General features: G+C 42.0%; 1 protein-coding gene across 2 annotated transcripts in view; it reads left to right on the plus strand.

The window, feature by feature from the left end:
- Positions 1-17219, plus strand: part of LOC133419832 (NACHT, LRR and PYD domains-containing protein 12-like) — a 211603-nt gene that overhangs the window by 5935 nt on the left and 188449 nt on the right. For both annotated transcript variants that reach the window (XR_009770558.1, XM_061709288.1), the window contains exons 3-9: positions 252-321; positions 2249-2480; positions 2584-2631; positions 6059-7856; positions 8152-8325; positions 12682-12855; positions 15098-15274. Coding sequence is in view for 1 of the 2 variants with exons in the window: in XM_061709288.1 (XP_061565272.1) it covers positions 252-321; positions 2249-2480; positions 2584-2631; positions 6059-7856; positions 8152-8325; positions 12682-12855; positions 15098-15274 (2673 nt within the window). In the remaining variant the exon portion in view is untranslated. The remainder of the gene's footprint in view (positions 1-251; positions 322-2248; positions 2481-2583; positions 2632-6058; positions 7857-8151; positions 8326-12681; positions 12856-15097; positions 15275-17219) is intronic.

Genomic DNA, 17219 nt, shown 5'->3' on the forward strand with positions numbered 1-17219 from the left:
ACACAAACAATAGAGGAAGAGACAGAACGTGAATAAAGCAGTTAAGGTGCAGCAGAGATCGTCTGTGATGCAGAGTTCAAGGTGAATAACACAAACCTTGACTGACGTGTTTGAGTGGATGAATGAAGCAGCCGTCTGTGCATAGAGTGTTATCGCTTCACAACAAGACTTCAGAAGCTGTTACTTGGACCTGTCAACCAATCACAGTCAAGCATTTGCAGAACAATCCTCTGTTCTCTCCATTTATGCAGCAGTCAGCTTCAAACACGTGACGATGTGACGACTGAGGACCAGGATGACTCCAGGAATGACAGCTATACTGTAAGTCAAACTGCTTCAAGTCTTAAATCACAACCTCCTTTGTTCCTGAATGATAAACTCAAGAGTTCCTTGTTCTTCAGCTTCTTCAGCTGATGGAAGCAGAGATCTCTCTCTTTCAGAGTAAATTATGTTACAGACAACGAAACATCATCATTCCAACAGACCCGTCAGTCGATGAAGGGCTAACTTTAGCAATTCCTAATTTGACCACCAGAGCCTCCAGAAGTGAGGCAGTCTCGTAGTCTTCAGAGGAAGAACCGGACAAACGCTCTGACAAAGCTGAAGTAGAGCAGCTAACGTCTGAGAGGATGTTAGAAACGTCTACCGCCGTAGACAGGGCGGATACGAAGGTAGCAGAGGTTTCTCAAGTGTTCAGTGATCCAGTGTGGACCTTGATCCAGTTTCTGAACCTCAACCAGGTCAGTCCCCCGAAGATCTCCGCTTAACCCTTTCATATTCAGGAGGTGGAGACGCAACAAAGAGCTGTTAGTGCAAGCGATGCATCTCCGGATCAGAGCTCTTGAAAAGAGTTGACCCGTGTCCATAGCTACGTCACCTCAAAGCACACACGTTGACGTCAGTAAGCACACCAGGTTAGTTCCTTCGTTTCAGTCAGACATTGACCCTTATTTTGTCCTTTGAGCGCATGGCTACTCCACTAAATTAGTGTTGGTCTCTGCCGTTGCAGTGCTAACTTGGAAAGAACGGTGTTGCACGCCTATGAACTTGTCCCTGAAGCAAATGGACAAGGTTTTAGAAACTTGATTCTAACGTATAAAAATGGGTTTCCTCTAAAAGTTACACAATCCCCAAATGCTGAACGGAGACGCACGTCGAAATTGGTGTGTAAAAATGTATTTTCTGCCATTGGTGACCGTGAGTGTTTTCATTGCTGTAAGCAAAGACACCTGATTGCAGCAAGCCTTGTTCTAATAAGAAAAGAGAAAAGATCTAGGATCCCTGGTGGTGTGGGATCTGTTTGTTTCAGACATGCCCACATCAGACACACTAACCTTTGAGATGCTCAGACCGTCAGAACCAGCAGGTCTAGCTCTGCCCCCTATTGTGTTTGCTCTCTGTTACATGCAGCGTCGTTCCAAAGTTGTCCTGAGGATTGTCCACATGTCCTGAGGGTTGTCTACATGTCCTGAGGATTGTCCACATGGATGTTAAAATCAGCAACAATAATTACACGGTTAAATCAACACAGATCACAGACAGCAGTTCACTGAAATCATCAGAGAAGTTTCACAGTATTTGCATCAAACATCGAGTCCTTGTCACTCCGAGTCTTGGGGGAACGATTTCATCAGACTTTAAAGTCTATGTTGTCCACGTCTGTCTTGAGAGGGACGAGGGTCTTCCACTTTTGCTCTTTGCCATCAGAGAGACCGCACAGGGATCTCTTGGATTTAGTCCTGCAGCTTTAGTCTTTGGTCGTGCGGTGGGTCGTCCTCTTCAGCTTCTCAAGGGAAAATGGTGGACGGAAACATCTCACACTGAGCACAATGTGCTAGATTATGTCAGCAGTTTTCAGGAGCGTCTTCATCATGCGTGTCAGTTGGCACAAGAGTTGTTGTGTTGTGATATGACATCGATGTAGATGATCGGAAGCCGATTACTACTAGACTGGACGCAACAGGGTCAATGGTCCAGCTGACTGCCAGACTCATCTTTGGTTTTACTGGGGTTGGGGAGTCTGCTCCCACCAAGAAGACCTGCAGGTCCAAACGTGGGCCTGTTGGAGCAGGAAACATCTAAAACATGCAGGGCAGCGACCCTTGAGGGCCAGAGTTGGGAAACACTGGTCTGTAGCCCATTTTCAGATTTCTGGATGTTCCTGAGTTTGTTCAAGTCCATCTGATTCTCTGTTGAGAATTCAGATTTTAAAACTTAATTTATGAATATATATTTTTCTTTCTTTAAGGTGAAAATGTGGTTGAAGGACACTTTGAAGAATTTGGACTCCAGTGGGCTGAAGGAATTCAAGTGGTACCTGAATAATGCAGATCAATCAAAGGATGGTTTCAAACCGATCGAACTGTGTTATCTGGAAAAGGCGGACAGATTGGACACAGTAAATCTGATGATGCAGAGATTCTCCTCAAAGACCAGAGAGGTGGCCGAGACGATTTTAAAGAAGATGAAAAGTGATAAAGGTCTGTTTTAGAGAAAGAAAAAACACAAAAACCATCTTACTATTAAGATTTTATCCTGTTTAAACAATAACTGATGATAATATGTTTCATTGATCTCCAACAGAAAAACCTGTTGTCCAGGGCGATCCAGTCTCTCCAGCTGGTGCAACAGGTAAATGGTCCCGGTCGCATTGATTCACTTCACAAACACTCTCCTGTGAAATAGGTGTGTTTCCTCCCGTCAGGATGCTCTCGATGGAGCCGCTGTAGAAGCTGCTCCTGATGGGGCTCTGGCTTTCCTCAGTTTCAGGAGGAAGTAGAGGCGCATTTTTTATGGTCAAATGGAGGAAATTAGCTTCACAGCCTTGTTATAAAAACAGTTTCAACAGTTTGAGCATGACATCCTTCCCATTTTTCTCCTTTACCCAATCAGGCCTGTGATGGCCCTCCTATTGATTTGGGTTCCCTACACATTTACTTGAAAACTACAGTCACCAACCTCGGCGTCAAAATGGACAGTGATCTTAAACTGGACAAGCAAGTAAATTCTGTAGTAAAATCCAGTTTTTATCATCTGAGGCTTTTATCTAAAATTAAATCTGTTTTATCTTTTAATGAATTTGAACGAGTGATTCATGCTTTTATCTCAACCCGTTTGGACTACTGTAATGCCCTCTATACTGGCGTCAACCAGACCTCCCTTCACGCTTACAGTTAGTCCAAAACGCGGCTGCTCGTCTTTTAACAGGAACCCGTATGATCACATAGACCCGTTCTGGCCTCCCTTCACTGGCTCCCTGTCTCTTTTAGAATGAATTTTAAAATACTTGTGTTTGTTTTTAACTCATTAAATTGGTTGGCACCAAAGTACATCTCAGACCTCCTACATGTTTACACTCCCTCAAGGTCTTTGAGGTCTTCTACTCAGTTGTGTCTTGTTGTTCCCAAAACTAGGCAAAAAAGCAGGGGCGACCGTGGTTTTTCAGCAATAGCCCCTAAACTCTGGAACGAGCTTCCTCCCCACATAAAAATGGTGCGTTTGCCACTATCTACGCTCACGGTCGGATGTACAAAGATTAATTTGAACGTAGAAAGCTGCGGCCCTTCACTCACACATTAAGGCTGGTTCACAAACTTTTCTGAGGTTTTGTCCGTTGGCGACACTCACTGGTGATGCAGTGAAGTGCAGAATATGAGGAAACGTGACGTCAACAATAAGTTCACGACCACGTGAAGGACACGACAGTCCCGACATCATCAGATAAATTACACAAGAGTGGAACTGCAACAATCTCACAATCAACCACATGATCTGAACAAACAACTAAAGGAGCTCAACGATGGAACCATAAATCCTGATGGAGCTTTGGCTCCGTTAGAGGAACCTGCTGATGATCAGATCATACCGACCTGCTGGTCCAGGACTAAGACTGGACCATCAGCTGGTTTAGTCTGGACCTGCTGGTCCAGGACTAAGACTGGACCATCAGCTGGTTTAGTCTGGACCTGCTGGTCCAGGACTAAGACTGGACCATCAGCTGGTTTAGTCTGGACCTGCTGGTCCAGGAATAAGACTGGACCATCAGCTGGTTTAGTCTGGACCTGCTGGTCCAGGACTAAGACTGGACCATCAGCTGGTTTAGTCTGGACCTGCTGGTCCAGGACTAAGACTGGACCATCAGCTGGTTTAGTCTGGACCTGCTGGTCCAGGACTAAGACTGGACCATCAGCTGGTTTAGTCTGGACCTGCTGGTCCAGGACTAAGACTGGACCATCAGCTGGTTCTGGACCTGCTGGTCCAGGACTAAGACTGGACCATCAGCTGGTTTAGTCTGGACCTGCTGGTCCAGGACTAAGACTGGACCATCAGCTGGTTTAGTCTGGATCTGCTGGTCCAGGACTAAGACTGGACCATCAGCTGGTTTAGTCTGGACCTGCTGGTCCAGGACTAAGACTGGACCATCAGCTGGTTTAGTCTGGACCTGCTGGTCCAGGACTAAGACTGGACCATCAGCTGGTTTAGTCTGGATCTGCTGGTCCAGGACTAAGACTGGACCATCAGCTGGTTTAGTCTGGACCTGCTGGTCCAGGACTAAGACTGGACCATCAGCTGGTTCAGTCTGGACCTGCTGGTCCATGACTAAGACTGGACCATCAGCTGGTTTAGTCTGGATCTGCTGGTCCAGGACTAAGACTGGACCATCAGCTGGTTTAGGTACCAGGAGGATCTTCTGGATCTCTGCCCTGAACTGGACCAGCTGCTCCGGTTCAGACCAACATTATTCTTTCAGTTTGCACCTCAATAATCCCGTTGGCACAAGTTGTCTTTATTTCTGCAGCAGAGGAATCAGATCGTGAGGCTTCATGTTTTAAATATAAATGTATATTGTTCACATTGTTATACTTAGAGAGAGGTGATCGGGGACATCCACTATGAGTAGGACTCAATAAACGTGTACATTGGTCTTAATCCATCAGTATCTAATACGCGTGACAATAAAGCAGAACGAGGAGCCGTTTTTCATCAACAAACTTAAGTTCTGGTGTTGGTTCTTAAAATACAAACAAGAAAAGCAGAGTGTAATGATGCACTAACGCGAGGAGGAGTGTTGTGCTCCCGCATGTGCGCTCAAATCCACGCTGATTGGTTTGTACAGAGCACCCTGCGTGGATTTGGGTATACGCACAGTTTTGTACATCTGAATTGTTTGTTAAGTGTAAATTCCATGCTCGGTTTTACGTTGAAATTCACACCGGTCGAACGGTTTCTCCAACTACTTGGGTTGAGAACCTGGCAAATCTTTATTTGCTTTTTCTTTCCTTTTCACATAAGTTGAACAGTAGTGCGGCAACTTAGTAGAAACTATTTGGAGTGGAGAAGGTCTTTTTCTCTGGGAAGACAAGGGAATAGTTGCTTGTCTCCAGCCCACCAGCTCCGTCTCCAGATATCTATCTACTCGTGTATTTACCATTCCTCCTCTTTATGTGTCCAAACCATCTCCCACTTTCTTCCCTCACTTTGGACTATAAACACATCCACCATATGCTAATCAAATGCTGACGGAGCTCCAGAGCTGTCAGGGATGTTCATATGTTATTTGGGTAGCGACACCTGAAACGGCGATGCTGAGACAGATTTGACCAGTTTTTATATTATACATTTATATCAACACCCACCAAAACATTTCTGCAGACAAGTCTCTGGTCAAACCTTGCTTAAGAAGGTGTCTAAGAACACAATTAAGGATCTGAGGTGTTCATCCATCCTCCAGACTTCTGAGATACCAACCTGATGTGCTCTGATAGCAACTGTGGGGACCAATTCCACTCCAAGTCTTAAACCTGGACTTTCCACTTCAACCCACAACCCATCAGGGCTCTACTGCTAACATTCTGGTACTAGAAACCCAGATGTTCTTGTCACTTCCACGTCCTGAAAATTCAGAGGTGTTTTAAAAGCGATCTACTCAATTATTGGACAGCTCGTCGTAAAGTTACAGCAGATCAGGGGATGCTCAGATCTTGATTGTTTTTAGAATTAAGTTGTTGAGTGAAGTTCATAAAACACTAAATCCCTGTCTTTATGTTCTTTCATGAAGGTACTTTTGCTGAAGTTTGTAAAAATGAGCTGAAGTCTAAGCTGCAGAAGAAGTACCAGCATGTGTCTGAGGGGATTGTTAAAGCAGGAGAGACAATCCTTCTGGAGCAGATCTACACGGAGCTCTACATCACAGAGGGAGGGACCGGAGAGGTCAATAATGAACATGAAGTCAGACAGATTGAAGCAGCTTCCAGGAAACCAGACAGAGCAGAAACAACCATCAGACAGGAAGACATCTTTAAACTCCCACCTGGAAGAGATAAAAAAATCAGAACGGTGATGACGAAGGGAGTGGCCGGCATCGGGAAAACAGTCCTAACACAGAAGTTCAGTCTGGACTGGGCTGAAGGCAGAACCAACCAGGACATCCAGTTCCTGCTTCCATTCACCTTCAGACAGCTGAATGGGCTGAAAGAGAGAAAGTTCAGCTTGGTGAAACTAGTTCATCACTTCTTCTCTGAAACCAAAGGAATCTGCAGCTTTGAAAAGTTCCAGGTCGTGTTCATCTTTGACGGTCTGGATGAGAGTCGACTTCCTCTCGACTTCCACAACAATGAGTTTATGACTGATGTTACAGAGTCCACCTCAGTGGACGTGCTGCTGACAAACCTCATCAGGGGGAACCTGCTTCCTTCTGCTCGTCTCTGGATCACCACACGACCCGCAGCAGCCAATCAGATCCCTCCTGAGTGTGTTGACATGGTGACGGAGGTCAGAGGGTTCACTAACCCACAGAAGGAGGAATACTTCAGGAAGAGGTTCAGAGAAGAGGAACAGAGTAGCAGGATCATCTCCCACATCAAGACTTCACGGAGCCTCCACATCATGTGCCACATCCCAGTGTTCTGCTGGATCACGGCTTCGGTCCTGGAGAACGTCCTGGAGAATGTTCTGGAAACCAGAAAGGGAGGGCGGCTGCCCAAGACCCTGACTGAGATGTACATCCACTTCCTGGTGGTCCAGGCCAAACTGAAGAAAGCCAAGTATGACGGAGGAACTGTGATGGATCCACACTGGAGTCCAGAGAGCAGGAAGATGGTGGAGTCTCTGGGAAAACTGGCTTTTGAGCAGCTGCAGAAAGGAAACCTGATCTTCTATGAATCAGACCTGGTAGAGTGTGGCATCAATATTGGAGAGGCTTCAGTGTACTCAGGAGTGTTCACCCAGATCTTTAGAGAGGAGAGACACATGTACCAGAACCAGGTCTTCTGCTTCATCCATCTGAGTGTTCAGGAGTTTCTGGCTGCTCTTCATGTCCATCAAACCTTCATCAAGTCTGGAGTCAACCTGCTGAAGGAACAGAGAAAAACCTCAACATGGTTTAAAAAAAAAGCAGAGACGGACCTCCATCAGGCAGCTGTGGACAAGGCCTTACAGAGTCCCAACGGACACCTGGACTTGTTCCTGCGCTTCCTCCTGGGTCTTTCACTGGAGACCAATCAGACTCTCCTACGAGGTCTGTTGGAACCAAAACAAAGAAGATCACAGAACAATCAGAAAATAGTTAAATACATCAAGAAGAAGATCAGTAAGGATCTGTCTGCAGAGAGAAGCATCAACCTGTTCCACTGTCTGAGTGAGCTGAACGATGGTTCTCTGGTGGAGGAGATCCAACGGTACCTGGGGTCAGGACGTCTCTCCACAGCTAAACTGTCTCCTGCTCAGTGGTCGGCTCTGGCCTTCATCTTACTGTCATCAGAAGAAGATCTGGAGGAGTTTGACCTGAAGAAATACTCAGCTTCAGAGGAGGTTCTACGGAGGCTGCTGCCGGTGGTCAAAGCCTCCAAGAAAGCTGTGTAAGGACGAACACGGACACATCTGTTTTAGTTACAATCACATGTTCTTGGAGGAAACCAGTAAAACTCACTGTTCAACTAAGTTCAGGTTCATGTGGGACCAGTTCTCCTCAATGATTCATCTCAGGAAACTTTACATGTAGAGAAAAGAAATGCAGCGATCACTTTGATCAATACTTATTGATTATTAGTTGAAATAATCAGTATTCATTGGTATTATATCATTTATTTATTTGTTAAATGACATAATCTACTTTTAAATAACCTTATGATCTCTCTTTAATCTCCTCTGCAGGTTGAGTCGCTGTAACCTCTCAGGGAACATCTGTCCACTTCTGTCCTCAGTTCTCAGCTCTCAGTCCTCCAGTCTGACAGAACTGGACCTGAGCAACAACGACCTGCAGGATTCAGGACTGGAGCAGCTGTGTCCTGGACTGGAGAGTCCACACTGTCACCTGGAGTCCCTCAGGTCAGAATCCACCAAGTGTTCAACTGTTGACCGTTACAACTGATTGTTTGGTTGTTTTATTAGATCCCCGTTAGCTGCTGATCTTTCACAGCAGTTTCTCTGGGGTCTCATCAGAATCATCAGCTTAATTACAACATTATCATTAATTAAAATACATAAACATACATGCTCACAACTCAGAGACAACAGACACCAGCACACCTGCTAAAAGTAAAAAAAACAACAACATAATAATCAGCACAATGGCATTATGAGTCTACATTTCCTCTTTTGAAAGTCAGGATTTACATTTTCTCATCACACTCAAACAAAATATTAAGAAAAATCAAATGAATAGCTCAATTTAAAATGAATAACAAATATTTTCCATGTTTCAACAACACAACAACTTTCTGGACAGTGTGAGATAGAACAAACAATCATGTGTTGTTCACATTTTAACACTCCCCACACCCTTCAGTAAAACTACACACACAAACACAAAATAAATAAAATAGGAAAAGGAAACAGTGTCAACACAATAAACAGATTAATAGCTCAATGAATTGAGCTATTAACAGTCCATTTATTATCCTGGGTAAACAAAAATAACTTGAGTTTCTTCTTAAAGGTTATCATATTATCTAAAGTCCAAAGGTCTGGTAATTCACTCCAATTCAATTCAATTCAATTCAATTTTATTTATATAGCGTCTAATACAACAAAGTTGTCTCTAGACGCTTTCCAGAGACCCATACCCAGAACATGACCCCTGAGCAGTTATTACATAAACAATGGCAGGTAAAAACTCCCCTAGTGGGAGAAAAACCTTAAGCCAAACAGTGGCAAGAAAAACTCCCCTTTAGGAGGGAAGAAACCTTGAGCAGGACCAGGCTCATAAGGGGGGACCCTCCTGCCGAAGGCCAGACTGGGGGAGTCAGGGACGGCAACAGCACAGCAGGCAGGTGGAAGCAGCAACGGGATGACCAGGGGTGGGGGCCGCAGGCCAGCACGCAGCTCCCGAAGATCTGGCGCAATCAGCAAGTCCCAGGTTGGGGTGCAGGGTCAGGGAAAGACTTGTGCTCCGTAATGCAAGCTACAAGCCACCCAGGACCACCTGCAGGTTCCGGTGTCCGGCAAAGGATGCTGCAACATGGACAAAAGAGAGAAAAGGGAGGAGAAGGGGGGGCCAGCACAAGAAACTACAGGAGCGACTCTGACACACTAAAGTTTACACTACCTAGAGATTTACCAACACCAGCTAGAGGTTTACTAAACACTAACTATAGGCTTTACTAAACAGAAAGGTTTTAAGTTTAGTTTTAAAGGTGGAGGTGGTGTCAGCCTCCTTAACCCAGATTGGAAGTTGGTTCCATAGTAGTGGTGCCTGATAGCAGAACGCCCGCCCTCCAAATCTACATTTAGATACTCTAGGAACTACGAGTAAACCTGCACTCTGAGAACGGAGAGCTCTGACAGGAACATAAGGCACTATCAGGTCTTGCAAATAATGCGGAGCTAAGCCGTTTTGGGCTTTATACGCAAGTAATACAATTTTAAATTGGATTCTGAATTTTACGGGTAACCAATGGAGCGACGCTAACACTGGAGAGACGTGGTCTCTCCTGCTAATTCCTGTCAGTACTCGTGCTGCTGCATTCTGGATCAGCTGGAACCTATTCAGCAAATTACTTGGACATCCTGCTAACAACACATTACAGTAATCCAGTCTAGAAGATACAAACGCATGAACTAGTTTTTCTGCATCACTCTGTGAGAGGATTTTCCTAATCTTTGCAATATTACGGAGATGGAAAAACGCTATTTTACAAACCTGATTAACATATGGTTTAAACGACAAATCCTGATGGAAAACAACACCAAGGTTTCTCACAGTTGCACTGGAAGCCATCGCAACACCATCTAATCCCTTCCTAAGATGCTCTGGACCAAGAATGGTAACCTCTGTTTTATCTGAATTTAGAAGCAAGACATTTCTGGACATCCAGTCCTTGATGTCCCTAAGACATGCCTGAAGTTTAACTAACGGTTCTATTTCATCCGGCTTCATAGACAAGTAGAGCTGCGTATCATCAGCATAACAATGAAAGTGTATGCCGTGATTCTGGATTATACTTCCCAACGGCTGCATGTATAAACTAAACAAGATTGGCCCTAGCACTGAACCCTGCGGAACACCATAACAGACCCTTGACTGTTCTGAAGAAACTCCACACCACCATCGCTCTGTGATTCTTCTGTTTTAAGTGACTTCTATGTGGAGGCAACAGCAAACCACCTGCTGATGTTCGCCTTGACCAATTATTGTGTGTGTGACAAAATGATAATCTTCTGGAGGGTGTTTCTGGAGTTTTTCAGCTTGGAATCACTACCATTAAAGTATTCAGTGCTTTTACCATCAGAAAAAATAACTCTTACCACATGCAATAGCAGTTGATTCAAAACCAAAGCAGCGTAACTTATTCAATAACCCAATCATACGTCATTAGATCAAGTGTCGTAGCTGTGGAGTCGGCTTTCTTGTATGAATGTTGATATCCTGAATTTAACCAATTTTTCGAAAACCTGTACAACGTCCTGACACTAAATGAAGGTTTTGATGTGCTCCAGTCAGGTTTCCGGCCACATCCCAGCACTGAGACAGCTCTAGTAAAGGTCCTTAATGATATCCACTCCAATACTGGCAACATTTCAGTCTTAGTCTTCCTGGATCTCAGTGCTGCTTTCAACACAATCAACAAGAACATCTTGATAGACAGGTTGAAGAACTGGGTGGGACTTTCTAGCACAGCACTAACCTGGTTTCAGTCCTATCTACAAGACAAAGAATATTTTGTGTCTTTAGGTAACTACATATCAGAGTTACATGTGGAGTTCCTCAAGGTTCAATTCTGGGGTCTCTTTTGTTTAATATTTACATGCTCTCACTTGCTCAAATTATGAAAAAGAAAAAAATGTGCTACCATGACTATGCAGATGACACCCCAATCTATATAAGCATCTCACCTAGAGACTATAATCCAATTAAAAAATATTATCAAATGCATTGATTGCATTAAAAATTGGATGTGTCACGATTTAATTCAGTTAATTGAAGATAAAAACAGAAATAATCGCGTTTGTGACCAAGTAAATAAATTAAACATCGGCATTCAGCTTCAAGTATGTGAAGCTAAAAACCAAATATCCAACCCAGAAATCAGGGAGTGGTTCTGACTCAGACCTGAACAGCCACATTAAGACAGTAGTGAAGTCAGTTATCACTTAACAGCTTCCATCATGATCACAGCGGCCAAACAAACCGTAACCACAGCTGCTACACATGACGCTGGTGACGTTTCTGTCCATAATGAGACGTTCTGAAGCCTAAATGTCCCTTTCTCTCCGTTTACAAGCAAATCTCCACTTTGGCCAGAGTTTTCAGGAATGATGGTTTTTGGAGACTTTGAGCTTCGTTTTGGTGTAAACGAACGGCTAAAACTCATGAAAACAGCAGCGTTGTTGCTGCGTGTAAACGAGGCCTCAGACCTGGACAGGTTGGACTGACGGCTACAGGTGGAGCGTCAAAGTGATCGTCCTGACAGGAAGTGTCTTAGATCCTCCCGTGTGGGTTTCATTCAGAAATGTCCTTTAATCAAGCAGATCATTAGTTGTTCAAGCAAAGACTTTTCAAGTGCAAGCGATACAGAACCTGATGTTTAGTTTCACACAGACTTCAGAATCTGTTGAATTAGTCTGATAAATATACAGAATTCAATCATTCTTATCTTTAACTAAAAGTAAGATATTAACTGATAAACTCAGGTGTAACAGAATTATTAGGTGTTTGCAAGTTAATTCAAATTATAAATGACACATTTCTAAAAGTTAAGTATTTTAGTATCTTCTGCTCTCAGAAAACATCATTTTAACTCTTTATAACATACAAGGATCATTATGATAAAAAGCTCAGGAATCCTGCATAAATGATATAAAACTGGACACATGATATAAAGTCCAGCAGTTCTCCACAGATCCATTCTGGTGTTAATAATTGTTGCTAGATCAGCTTCTGATCTCTAAACTGCTGCTTTGAACAATATTTGAACATCAACACTAATCAAAAGGATTGGTGTGTATGTTGGTGTTTTCATCTTAATCTAGTGTCAGACTTGGACCAGAAAAGCTCAGGATGTTCAGTAAAGGTGAACATGTCAGAGGAACAACCAGGAACCCACATCATGGATGTAACAAAAGTGTAAAACCTGTTTTATAAAGTCCAGATACGGTGGTGACCCACATGGACCTGATGACAACGTTGATATTTGAAGAAACACTTCTCTGATGAGACTGGAACATGTTTTACTTTCTCTTCAGGTTGGAGTACTGTGGTCTGTCAGGGATCAGCTGTTCTTCTCTGGGCCCAGCTCTGAAGTCCAACCCCTCCCATCTGAAACATCTGCACCTGGGTGGGAACAACCTGCAGGATTCAGGAGTGAAACATCTGAGTGGATTTCTGGAGAGTCCAGACTGCAGACTGGAGACTCTGGAGTAAGACATGTTTTAGTTGTGTGTTCAGATGAATCTGATGTGAAAGTTGTGTTGACACTAACCTGCAGACATCAGGCTGATCTTCTACTGATCCACACTGACCATCTGACTGCTCTGAGTTCTTCTTCTCTGCTTTAGTTTCATCTTAAACTTCCTCTTCTGATTCATTACATAAAACTAAACATGTGAATGTGTCAGACAGGAACAAATGAAGAACCAGAGATGTGTCTGAACCTGGAATAAAACATCTGAACAAACATGAATTAACTTTACAGCTAATACGTTCAGAAATGTCATCCAGATGTTAATAAACTGAGAGAGTCTGACAGACAATAGTGGACAGACTGAATGTGTAGTCGTCCAACATATGAGTTATAGAGCTCATTTACTAAATAACTTCTTACTGTGGCTGAAATCAGTCAAACCAACGTTGGCTTCCTTTGACTAACATTAAATTTTATTTTAACAAATACAAGTTTACCAAATATGAAACTCTAAACATGGAAAAACATAATTTTCTATGTTTTTAATATTATTCTTTAATATGTCTGTTAAGATCATTTCATCCAGGTGACATCAAGACATAAGGTGCAACAAATAATGTCTTTTTATGGTTTTCAGTGTGTAAAACTAAATATAAATACATGTGTGTTGAAGTTAGTAAAGTGAAATAAAGCTGCTGTCTAGACGATGAGTTTCCTTCATCAGCAACAAAACATCCAACAAGAACATCAGAAACTTTGTGTTGAAACTATGTCGTCACTCAATCAACTTTTTCAGAGAAAATGTTTGAAAAAACTCCTAAACAGACAAATATGTTCTGATTAATGAAGAAATGTCTCCTTAAAAACATGGAAATGATGAATATTGTTCATTTATTCATCATTAATGGAAGAAAACATTTTAACTAATTCAAATTTTTAATGTATTCAAATGCATTGATCACATTAGAAAGTGGAGGTGCCACAATTTAATTCAGTTAATTGAAGATAAAAACAGAAGTAATTGGAACCAAGTAAATCAGATTAAACGTGGGCATTCAGCTTCAAGTAGTGAAGCTAAAAACCAAATATCCAAGCCAGAAATCAGGGAGTGGTTCTGACTCAGACCTGAACAGCCACATTAAGACAGTAGTGAAGTCAGTTATCACTTAACAGCTTCCATCATGATCACAGCGGCCAAACAAACCGTAACCACAGCTGCTACACATGACGCTGGTGACGTTTCTGTCCATAATGAGACGTTCTGAAGCCTAAATGTCCGTTTCTCTCCCTTTACCAGCAAATCTCCACTTTGGCCAGAGTTTTCAGGAATGATGGTTTTTGGAGACTTTGAGCTTCGTTTTGGTGTAAACGAACGGCTAAAACTCATGAAAACAGCAGCGTTGTTGCTGCGTGTAAACGAGGCCTCAGACCTGGACAGGTTGGACTGACGGCTACAGGTGGAGCGTCAAAGTGATCGTCCTGACAGGAAGTGTCTTAGATCCTCCCGTGTGGGTTTAATTCAGAAATGTCCTTTAATCAAGCAGATCATTAGTTGTTCAAGCAAAGACTTTTCAAGTGCAAGCGATACAGAACCTGATGTTTAGTTTCACACAGACTTCACAATCTGTTGAATTAGTCTGATAAATATACAGAATTCAATCATTCTTATCTTTAACTGAAAGTAAGATATTAACTGATAAACTCAGTTGTAACAGAATTATTAGGTGTTTGCAAGTTAATTCAAATTATAAATGACACATTACTAAAAGTAAAGTATTTTAGTATCTTCTGCTGTCAGAAAACATGATTTTAACTCTTTATAACATACAAGGATCATTATGATAAAAAGCTCAGGAATCCTGCATAAATGATATAAAACTGGACACATGATATAAAGTCCAGCAGTTCTCCACAGATCCATTCTGGTGTTAATAATTGTTGCTAGATCAGCTTCTGATCTCTAAACTGCTGCTTTGAACAATATTTGAACATCAACACTAATCAAAAGGATTGGTGTGTATGTTGGTGTTTTCATCTTAATCTAGTGTCAGACTTGGACCAGAAAAGCTCAGGATGTTCAGTAAAGGTGAACATGTCAGAGGAACAACCAGGAACCCACATCATGGATGTAACAAAACTGTAGAACCTGTTTTATAAAGTCCAGATACGGTGGTGACCCACATGGACCTGATGACAAAGTTGATATTTGAAGAAACTCTTCTCTGATGAGACTGGAACATGTTTTACTTTCTGTTCAGGTTGTGGAACTGCGGTCTGTCAGAGATCAGCTGTTCTTCTCTGGTCTCAGCTCTGGAGTCCAACCCCTCCCATCTGAAACATCTGAACCTGAGTCACAACAACAACCTGCAGGATTCAGGAGTGAAACATCTGAGTGGATTTCTGGAGAGTCCAGACTGCAGACTGGAGACTCTGAGGTCAGACATGTTTTAGTTGTGTGTTCAGATGAATCTGATGTGAAAGTTGTGTTGACACTAACCTGCAGACATCAGGCTGATCTTCTACTGATCCACACTGACCATCTGACTGCTCTGAGTTCTTCTTCTCTGCTTTAGTTTCATCTTAAACTTCCTCTTCTGATTCATTACATAAAACTAAACATGTGAATGTGTCAGACAGGAACAAATGAAGAACCAGAGATGTGTCTGAACCTGGAATAAAACATCTTCACAAACATGAATTAACTTTACAGCTAATACGTTCAGAAATGTCATCCAGATGTTAATAAACTGAGAGAGTCTGACAGACAATAGTGGACAGACTGAATGTGTAGTCGTCCAATATATGAGTTATAGAGCTCATTTACTAAATAACTTCTTACTGTGGATGAAATCAGTCAAACCAACGTTGGCTTCCTTTGACTAACATTACATTTCATTTTAACAAATACAAGTTTACCAAATATAAAACTCTAAACATTGAAAAACATAATTTTCTGTGTTTTTAATATTATTCTTTAATATGTCTGTTAAGATCATTTCATCCAGGTGACATCAAGACATAAGGTGCAACAAATAATGTCTTTTTATGGTTTTCAGTGTGTAAAACTAAATATAAATCCATGTGTGTTGAAGTTAGTAAAGTGAAATAAAGCTGCTGTCTAGACGATGAGTTTCCTTCATCAGCAACAAAACATCCAACAAGAACATCAGAAACTTTGTGTTGAAACTATGTCGTCACTCAATCAACTTTTTCAGAGAAAATGTTTGAAAAAACTCCTAAACAGACAAATATGTACTGATTGATGAAGAAATGTCTCCTTAAAAACATGGAAATGATGAATATTGTTCATTTATTCATCATTAGTGGAAGAAAACATTTTAACTAATTCAAATTTTTAATGTATTCAAATGCATTGATCACATTAGAAAGTGGAGGTGCCACAATTTAATTCAGTTAATTGAAGATAAAAACAGAAGTAATTGGAACCAAGTAAATCAGATTAAACGTGGGCATTCAGCTTCAAGTAGTGAAGCTAAAAACCAAATATCCAACCCAGAAATCAGGGAGTGGTTCTGACTCAGACCTGAACAGCCACATTAAGACAGTAGTGAAGTCAGTTATCACTTAACAGCTTCCATCATGATCACAGCGGCCAAACAAACCGTAACCACAGCTGCTACACATGACGCTGGTGACGTTTCTGTCCATAATGAGACGTTCTGAAGCCTAAATGTCCCTTTCTCTCCCTTTACAAGCAAATCTCCACTTTGGCCGGAGTTTTCAGGAATGATGGTTTTTGGAGACTTTGAGCTTCGTTTTGGTGTAAACGAACGGCTAAAACCCATGAAAACAGCATCGTTGTTGCTGCGTGCAAACGAGGCCTCAGACCTGGACAGGTTGGACTGACGGCTACAGGTGGAGCGTCAAAGTGATCGTCCTGACAGGAAGTGTCTTAGATCCTCCCGTGTGGGTTTAATTCAGAAATGTCCTTTAATCAAGCAGATCATTAGTTGTTAAGAGAAGACTTTTCAAGTGCAAGTGATACAGAACCTGATGTTTAGTTTCACACAGACTTCACAATCTGTTGAATTAGTCTGATAAATATACAGAATTCAATCATTCTTATCTTTAACTAAAAGTAAGATATTAACTGATAAACTCAGTTGTAACAGAATTATTAGGTGTTTGCAAGTTAAGCTAAATTATAAATGACACATTACTAAAAGTAAAGTATTTTAATATATTCTGCTCTCAGAAAACATGATTTTAACTCTTTATAACATACAAGGATCATTATGATAAAAAGCCCAGGAATCCTGCATAAATGATATAAAACTGGACACATGATATAAAGTCCAGCAGTTCTCCACAGATCCATTCTGGTGTTAATAATTGTTGCTAGATCAGCTTCTGATCTCT

This window comes from Cololabis saira, chromosome 19, assembly GCF_033807715.1.
Source record: "Cololabis saira isolate AMF1-May2022 chromosome 19, fColSai1.1, whole genome shotgun sequence".
Lineage (NCBI taxonomy): Eukaryota > Metazoa > Chordata > Actinopteri > Beloniformes > Belonidae > Cololabis > Cololabis saira.